General features: G+C 41.3%; 1 protein-coding gene across 2 annotated transcripts; it reads left to right on the top strand.

Annotated features, from left to right (window-relative positions):
- The first annotated feature begins 313 nt into the window (after positions 1 to 313).
- On the top strand, positions 314 to 7,979 carry oat (ornithine aminotransferase). 2 transcript variants are annotated; one of them, XM_063893561.1, is made up of 10 exons: positions 314 to 474; positions 2,032 to 2,263; positions 2,411 to 2,635; positions 2,726 to 2,821; positions 3,023 to 3,150; positions 4,532 to 4,654; positions 5,709 to 5,837; positions 5,977 to 6,090; positions 6,698 to 6,842; positions 7,153 to 7,979. In XM_063893561.1, the coding sequence occupies exons 2-10, from the start codon at positions 2,059 to 2,061 to the stop codon at positions 7,311 to 7,313; spliced, it is 1,326 nt and encodes a 441-aa protein (XP_063749631.1). In that variant the 5' UTR covers positions 314 to 474; positions 2,032 to 2,058; the 3' UTR covers positions 7,314 to 7,979. The 2 variants fall into 2 exon arrangements, with proteins under 2 accessions (XP_063749631.1, XP_063749630.1); XM_063893560.1 differs by lacking the exon at positions 314 to 474 and adding an exon at positions 985 to 1,002.
- The last annotated feature ends 1,442 nt before the right edge of the window (positions 7,980 to 9,421 follow it).

The following is a 9,421-nucleotide window of genomic DNA, read 5'->3' as shown; positions in this document are numbered from 1 at the left end:
AGTCAGGCTGTCATGCACTAATGTGAAATCACAGTTTAACAATAAATATTCATTTATGTATGATACTGACAGACAGAGAGGGTGGGTCCCTAAAAAATGCGGCAGTTTAATGAGCAGTTTTATGATAAATGCTAACGCGGCTGTGAATTTATTTTTAAATTACTGGATGATACAGTGTACTGACACCTCACAGGTTTAAATGGTGATGATTGTGATTAGTATTGCTGATTATTTATTTGGGGGGTGGGGGGGGGGGGGTAGTTTTAGATTAATCGATTGAGCAATCGTTGGGAAAGTTGCAACATAGTGGGCGGGTCCTCTGACGCATGAAGCGTTACCGGGTCTCCAGCAGCCAAAGGCAGAGCAGAGGCACATCATAATCCGCACCGGAACCTTCTGCTTCATCCACAGGACAACCACGAGCATCACTCGCGGTTCGAGAGTGTTTTATCTTCGCTTGACTTCCTTTTTCTGGTACTGTTTCACTTCCATTTAGGCCTCCTCTCTGCTGTTCGTAAAATCTTTTGGGGTATTTCATTCCTGCCTTGAGGAAACTGAAGGCTAACGTTAGCTAGCTACTGGGTTGCGAGGCACCTGTGTCTGGTTAGCTTCTATATTCAACACTCTTCGAGAGAGAAATGTTTATTTATATCCAAGAGTGTCGCATTTCATTTCAGATTATTCTGCATTTTACAATGGTATATAATGAATATGGTTTGGCAGAGCTGCTTAAAGGGTATCGGTTTATAGAAACTCAAACTCGTGGTCTTTATTTAGCTCTTTTACGTAACATTAATGTTTGTGGGTGTGTGGAGGAGGCAGCAGCCCAATAACCAATCATGTCTGAAGTACAGGCATGGGGTGTCTACAGTCTACACTAAACTGCCCTTGTGGCGCAGGCCAGGTGCTGTCTGTTTACTCTGCTTATTTATTCACGACTCAAGGTTATTGAGCATCCAGAGCCAAGTCATCCTCACTGTTATCCATTCTGCAAGCCTTTGGGTAATGATTCAACTCATTTCACGTCAGTGTTGCAACTTGTATCACTGCATCTCTTCTAGCCAACATGCCTGTAAACTGTAACAGCTGAAAAAGTGGGTTTGACTTTAGGGAATTTAACGTGGCATTTTCCCCCCCATATAAGTTAAATGCCAAAAGCATTAGTGAAAGATGCACTGCACTACATTTTGATGGTAAATATTTATATAAATGATCAGCAAGACAAATCGTACATGTTACAGATAAACGTGAATGGCAATTTCATAAACTGTGATAGCGATCAAAGAGAAAAGTCAGGAACATCCCAGTTGAGTTGCCATGCTGCTTTAGGTTAATCTTTTGTCAACCCACAGCCATCAAAAGTATGTTCATCCCCTATTGTGTTGAGATGAAAGAGATGTGTTGATCAGCAGAGCTGCCAAGCCTGTTTTTGTAGCAATGGTGTGTGTTTGTTTAGGGGCATTTCTTTGATGTGCTGTTTAATTCAGGGGTAAAGCATCACTGCCTATGGTGGGATTAGTACGTCTATTTAGAAGGCTGGTTCTACAGTTATTTTCTTCACCGTAGCTTTGTACCTTCAAGCTATGCATGTAATTATTTTGATGATAATATATTAACATAGCATGTTCATAGCATGTTATTTGTTCCCATAGCCCAAGGAGATTTTTCAAATTGTTTGTTTTTACTAACCCAAGGGTCTTAAACTAAAATATATGTAGTTTGTTATCAAGTATGACCAACCAAAGCCTGAAATTGCACATTTTAGAAGCTATAACCAACAAAGGTTTGTTTTTGCTTGAGAAATGACAGATACGAGCAAGCCATTATTAAAACAGTTGGCAATTAATCGACTCATTTTTTAATAAATTATGTTTGTGCTGCTGTAGTACACACAGCAGGTTTACAAAAAATGTAATTAACACATATTTAGTTTTACTGCTTGGAACAGAGCAACTCTGGTTTTTATCATGAATTCAGCAAAAAGGCAAACGTAATTGTTTCCCTTTTTTTTGTACTTGCTTTATATTATAGACTTTGCAGAATACAACCATAAAGGGAATGCTTCTCCACCTCAGCCGCAACTTGAGCCGTGTCGCCCCCATTCTGAGTCGCAGTGTCCACTCTGGCACCCGTCCTGCCTCCACTGCTGCGACCAAACTCCCGTCAGACCGCCTGCTCACTGCTGAGGAAATCTACACACGAGAGGACAAGTATGGAGCGCACAACTACCACCCCTTGCCTGTGGCCTTAGAGAGGGGGAAGGGTGAGTCAAGAGTGTTGTATGACAACTGAATAGTACATGGTTAATAGTAAGCATAGCGTTTTTGTTGCCTGTAAGTTCTGGTGATTTGTCACAAAATGCTTCACATTAGTTATGAATCGTCATCCTGACAACTCTTCTTTACTCCAGGCATCTATGTGTGGGATGTGGATGGCAACCGATATTATGACTTCCTGAGTGCTTACAGTGCAGTAAACCAGGGCCACTGTCACCCAAAGATCATAGCTGCGCTCAGTGCTCAGGCCTCCAAACTCACTCTGACTTCCAGAGCCTTCTACAACAATGTGCTGGGAACCTACGAGGAGTACGTCACAGGCTTGTTTGGCTATGACAAAGTTTTACCCATGAATACAGGTACCGTCAGGAAACACCTTATGAGAATTGAATGAAACACCTTCAGTTGTTGTTATTATTATGTTGACATGTCTTTCTTCTTACATTTAGGGGTTGAAGGTGGTGAGACGGCCTGCAAGCTTGCCCGCAAGTGGGCCTATAATGTAAAGGGGGTTCCCAAAAACCAGGCCAAAATCATTTTTGCCGGTAAGTCACCCATATGTGATCCCATTTGGGAAAATACCACAGTGGATTACCAAACTCAGCCTTAATCCGATGCCCACAACAGAAACAGGATCGGGTGACCACAGGTTCTCCATGTCATACATTATGTACAAATGTAAACTAAGAGCAGCACGATGAATATTCCATCTCATTTACTCCTGGTTTACTTTACTTGCTGGTTAGATGGAAACTTCTGGGGCCGCACCATGGCGGCCATCTCCAGCTCTACAGACCCCAGCAGTTATGAAGGCTTCGGTCCCTACATGCCAGGCTTTGAACTCGTCCCTTACAACAACATCCCAGAACTGGAGGTACCGGTTTTGATGCAATCTATATACTGTACAGTCTCCTTCATTTTTGCTTGAATAAGATAAGATGGAACTTTATTTATCCCTGTGGAGAAATTCAGGCTTTTATAGCAGCAACAGGTTCAGAGTGAAAACCAGGACAGCACAGATTACACAAGGTAAAAAAAATAGAAATTTATAGTAACTGTTGAAACAAGATATCATAGTACAACGATGATCATTTGAATATACACATATGGATTCTTATGAGAGGTTAAAGTCTTGTGTTTGTAAGTCACAGTGTCACTTCAATGGAAGGACTTGTGTGGGTTCCAGGCTGTCACAAGCTGCTTATTTGTGAAAGAGCGTCTCCACCTTTTACCCAACACAGCTGTCAAGGGCCTTCTGAAATGCTTAAATTAAAGGATAAAGTTTCAGCCACAGCAAACCAGACTAACCAGACTCTTGGCTCCCTTTTGAACAACAACACACATAACTAACTTAAAGAGAAGTTTCCAAAGGTTTTTGCTCAACCTGCAAGATTAATAATTCACTTTATTACTGGACTTATAGAAAAACACTGACGTTAGAGGCAGCGACAGTTTCCTCATACTTATACTCAGGGTGGATCCAGCAGGAAGGATTGTGAAGTCTGCAGCCAAATTGCAGTGCACTCACAATGTGTTCCTGGCAAGACTAACCTGAGGGGCGAACAAAAATAACTCGCGTCATGGTTCCAACAGATTTGGAAGCTTTGTTTCCCAATGAAGGCAACAACTTTATTTAACATTATCTTATTTTGACAACATGATATTCTTTTTAATCATCAACGTATTTAACATTTTACTCTGAATAAACAGTTTTATAATAATAAAAAATCTAAATATATGCAGCAGCATCAGAGAGAATGTTTCTGTTTGAATCCATGCATTCCTTCGTACTCCACACCCCCAGATTGTTCTCATTTTCAGATATATAGTCAGACGCCCCAGGCAATATCACTTGAGGTATCAATTTTTAACACTTTTTCCAGCTGCCTCTGGAGTCACAAAAGGCTTCATAAAATGCATTTAAAAAAAGATATTCAGTAGCACTCTCAAAGACCTGCAAACAGACTTTGATGTGTACATTTGGCGATCCGCTTAAGGTAAAACACAATGTTTAATTCATTATCTTCCTCTGAACAAGCTGGCTTGACACCTTCCCTATCTACATAAACAAAGAGGCCTACAGTAAATACCTCCTGCAGTTGCACATGTCTACACAAATGTTACCTAAGCAGCTTCTGCTTTTCCATGTTAACATAGGAACCCTAATGATTGAGTAAAGCGGCTTGTATGTACTGACAGGGATACCTTTTGATACGTCTATAAATGTCTGACTAGCCTCGTTTTCTTTCCTTCAGAAAGCTCTTCAGGACCCAAATGTGGCTGCATTCATGGTGGAGCCCATCCAGGGGGAGGCTGGTGTGGTGGTGCCAGACAAGGGCTACCTGACCAAAGTCAGAGAACTTTGCACCAAATACAATGTGAGTCTCACACAAATAATGGAATGTTGAATAGCACACAAATCTAGGAACAACATTTTGTAGTTTATGTTTTTATTCTCTTTTTATCAAGTGCATGTTTTAATAACCATACACACAGCTTTAAGGGCCCGGTTTTTCCTAAAAATGAACAAAAATATGTTGTAATTATTAATGTCTGCAATTGGCATGACCCACAACCACACAGCAGCGGCAGACCGTCTCCTCCTTAACCTCAAATTAATTGAGGGCAAACGACAATCTGCGCTTAATTTTTAGCCCTTCATGTATTTTGTTATCTTGTACAAACTTCAGAGCAGAGAAGACTTCCAGGTGACCTGTTCTTCACAAGAAGAGCCGGGGTTAAGTCATTTAATTCAAGTTGAGAGCAGCAATGTTAAATTGTGCCGGAAAAGGCACAGCTGCATTTCGCTCAGCTAATGAAAGTGAGTCCTCCTCCCTGCTTACACTTAGCACACACAGTTGTGAGCGGGGACAGTTTTTATACTCGTAGCAGTAAAGCTTAATTGTAAGCCATTTTCTGCCACCATGGGGCAATCTATTTTGCATGATATTAAAGTAAAGGACTACTTTTTATTAATTCCATAGACTTCCCTGTTATCACTAGAGTTCCCTTGTTCACATTAAATAAACATCAAGTCACTAAAGAAGTGCCGCAATACCTTGCCCCTGTGGTTTACTTGCCAATTGTATCCCAACGACACTCAACAATCAGCCAAATTAGCCCAATACAATAAAAAGCTCTGTCCTATGGCACTCATTAGATTCTGACTCCGGGAAAGTGGAAAAACTGTAACGTTCCCCAAAACTACTGTATCGCTTTACTTTGTCTTGATTTCACTTCGTTTTATGCGACACTTCACTGTCATTCACTGAATCTCCCCTAGTTGGAGCTCCCCTGGGGATAACCTGGTTTAAAAAATAATGTAGCTTCATCAGTTTTTACAAAATGTAAGTCAAGAAATCTACGGGCCACACCCAGCGCTGTAGCAACCTGCAGTAAATCTGACAGCTATGACTCTTATGTTTGGTGCAGGTGCTGTGGATTGATGATGAGGTGCAGACAGGCCTGGCGAGGACCGGCCGGCGCCTGGCTGTGGACCACGAGGAGGTCCGCCCAGACATCGTGGTCCTGGGCAAAGCTCTTTCTGGGGGAGTTTACCCTGTAAGCACTCTTGTTGTTGCTCTGTCCAACTTGTTAACAACGTATTACAGATTTATTTTCCAAATACTCCAGTTATGAATCATATTAGTTATGTAACTTTAACCTTTTGATTGAACCGATCTGTGTTTGTGTGCCTCAGGTTTCTGCTGTGCTGTGTGATGATGAGATCATGCTGACCATCAAGCCCGGAGAGCACGGCTCCACATATGGAGGAAACCCCGTGGCCTGTCAGGTCGCCATGGCTGCACTTGAGGTCAGGGTCAAAATGTACTTTTGCACGTTTTCTTGCCTCTCTACCATTTAACAACCTGTTATGGAGAGGACTTGCACTATAATATGTAACCACAAAGTAAAAACATTTTAAAGCATTCTACAGCTAAAGGTTAAAGAGAACAGCATCATACAGCGCTGTACAGCAGTCACCTGATCACTCACAGGCAGACAGTCAGAGGCTGCCAAACAGGCTGATATTCAAGGTGCCACCTGCTCAGGGAGACTAACATTCACACACACTCAAACAGCATTGGGAGCTATTTTGGATAAGTGCCCAGTGCTCTTGCGCAAGGATACTTTGAAGAGTTACAATTTCGACATGCTGACTGATGGGGCTTGGGATAACCAGTCACGGATTGGTGGACAACTGCTCCACCTCGTCCTCCAAAGCTGCCCCAGCTACCTTTTTTTTTAAAGAGTATTTAGCATAAAGAAATGTTAGATTAAACAAGTTTGTGTTCCTGGCAAGACTAACCTGAAGGACAAACAAAAATAACTCCGATGTCATGAAGACATCAGATTTGTCAGCCATTTTTCCCAATGAACGCAAAGATTTAACTTAAAGTTGTGTTTTTTTGTTGTTGCAGGTGCTTGAGGATGAGAAGCTCGCAGAGAATTCTCAGAGGATGGGAGAGCTGCTGAGGAACGAGCTGAGAAAACTGCCCAACGACATCGTGACAACAGTCAGAGGGAAAGGCCTTCTCAACGCAGTCGTCATCAAAGAGACCCAAAGTAACAATCCTAATCTAATACAATTTCCTAATGTTGAGTTTGGTAGAATTCTACTTATCAAGACTACAGTTTTTCATGACATTTGGTCATTTTTCGAGGAAGGCTTGGTTGATTTGAATGTGTGACATTTCTTTGGAGTCTGGACTATACTGGGTCAATTTGCTATCCATCTCTAGGTTGGACTGTGAGATTCCCAACATATTTAGAAGTGAATTTAACTTTGGGTTAGATTTCTCCACAATGTCCTTTGAACGACAATTAAAGTGCAAACAATTTTTTTCTAACTTCCATACTTTAACACTTCCCACAGACTATAACGCCTGGGAGGTGTGCTTACGCCTTCGTGACAACGGACTGCTGGCCAAGCCCACACACGGTGACATCATCCGCCTGGCCCCCCCTCTCATCATCAAAGAGGACGAGATGCACAAATGTATCGACATCATCCAGAGAACCATCCTTTCCTTCTGAACCACAACCAACATCTCCACAAAACATTTCATGATGATAATCCCGTCAAAAAGCTTAACATTAAGTAGTTTCTTTTAATTTCAAATGTAGGAGTCCTTTAAAGTATATTACTGTAGAAATACAGTAGAGTGTTGAGTGCTTCTATGAGGCTACATTTTTGTACAGAAAAACTGCTGTAAAGAAAAGGTTCTGTGAGACTGTCTTAGGTGAGATGGCAACACCAAAACCGTTAAAAGGTTTTTAAATGAATACGTGGTGTCGTTACCAGTGCAGTTTAAAGCTGAGAGGGTTGTATTTAAATGTTGAAATGTACACTTCTCTTCACTTCCATGAAGTCTGACTGGATGTGGAAAGAAGTTGCATATTGGGCCAGCTATACTCTCAATACTAGTGTTTCTGCACATTTAAAAACATCTGGAAATACATGGAATTTTTTCAGATTCCCAGTCTTGAAGAGATTGTCAGAATTAAATTGCAACAAAGTTTTATTTTTGGAAAATCTTTCATGAAGTTTTAATCCACAAAACCATCGATCTGTTCGTTATTAACAACTAACTTTCTGATTGATGTTTTATCTGTTACAAAACAATGTAAATGTTTCTCAAAGGCAATATCACCTCCAGTTTTTGTATAATCCAGTGAACCTCAAATAAATTGTTGCAGTCATTTTTTCTGTCCTGCTTTTTGTGTGGAAAAATGGCCTGTTTCAGAAAAAACATTCAGAGTTTAGCTAAAAATCAGCACATTGACTCGGCAAAGGGATCGTCAAAAAAAAAACAGAAACAGGTTGACATATTATCCACGCAACAGAGCAAGCAACAGATCATTTCCTGGTCGAAATAAAGCAAAATCCATATAGTGAAATGATTCTAGAAGTAACACTAGATGGTGCTGTGTCTTTACTGAAAGGTAAATACGTTCTCAAATGTAAACCCTTATCTGGCAGGTGTGGAATACAACACTTACAATTACAGGAAGAAATGCACAGATAAAGAGTCAAGCCTTGCTGACACATCAAGGTATAAAGTCCCAACTGTTGAACCTTAAAACCACAACCTGGATGATCGGTCCTTCAGCCCGTCACCCAATCCTGGAGACCAGCGGTACACGGGGACCTCCACTGACAGAAAGCTGACATATTTGACACTTTTCCCTCCCTGAAAACGAGCTGGATGTTTCGGCAACAACCTCTGGCCGGCTGCATTGACAGTTGAAGGCTTTACGCACCCCCCCCAGAGTGCTGACCTTCAGGCAGCTTAAATCCTACTGCTCACACCGCATCACTTATCATTTCCCTACACAAGAATAATATTAGAAACAGCAGCAGTGATGGAATTACTTCTGCAAAACTGAACTGACGGGTGTTGTCTGAGGAGGATTTCATCTCAAATATATATAAACTGGTACGAATATAATTTGACCTTTATGTAGGCTGAAGTGAGAGAGTCAGCTAAACAAAAAACCAACTTCGTACTTGCTCTTCCTTCTCTGTTTAGTCAGAACCAGGAGGGTTGCTAAAGATACGGGACAGATATTTCATTTTTCAACAGACGTCCATGAGAACATATTGCATGCTGATGTGGATCAATGAAATCCACTCTAATTAGCTTAATGCTTTGCCCTTTTAATGGCGTACTTCTGGCCAACTCCTGTTGAAAGGCTTTCCATTGAGTGCAAATATTTTTACTTTGATTTATCCGTGGAAGGGTTGGAATGTTTACACCGACTTGCTTTCCCCCCGGTCTTTTAAACCACATCTCATGGGTCTTTCTCATCTGTGATCATGTCACTGAAGTTTTAGAACAAACTACTGCTGATTGCGATCGTTTGATGCGATTGATAACTCATGAAACAGCAATATGAACTACATTTTTTCCCCTTATGAACTGTACTGAAGTCTTTAGTAACATATCATTAAGAATACATGTTATTTCCACTTCTGGTTACAAGCTTTAACCATCCCAAAGTGCCTAAAGGTCAGAGTGTTGTTTCATCAGTCGCACTGTCAAAACAGCCCTTGTCTTTCAGAGCGAGAGTGCACCCAGCCTACCATCCAGGACAGGTTATTATTTCATACGAAGTGCAGCTGGGAGACGAGCGTGGCCCAG

The sequence above is a fragment of the Eleginops maclovinus genome, chromosome 10 (assembly GCF_036324505.1).
Source record: "Eleginops maclovinus isolate JMC-PN-2008 ecotype Puerto Natales chromosome 10, JC_Emac_rtc_rv5, whole genome shotgun sequence".
NCBI classification, from domain to species: Eukaryota; Metazoa; Chordata; class Actinopteri; order Perciformes; family Eleginopidae; genus Eleginops; species Eleginops maclovinus.
The sequence above is the reverse complement of the archived record's forward strand: the minus strand, read 5'-3'. Positions and strand labels throughout refer to the sequence as shown.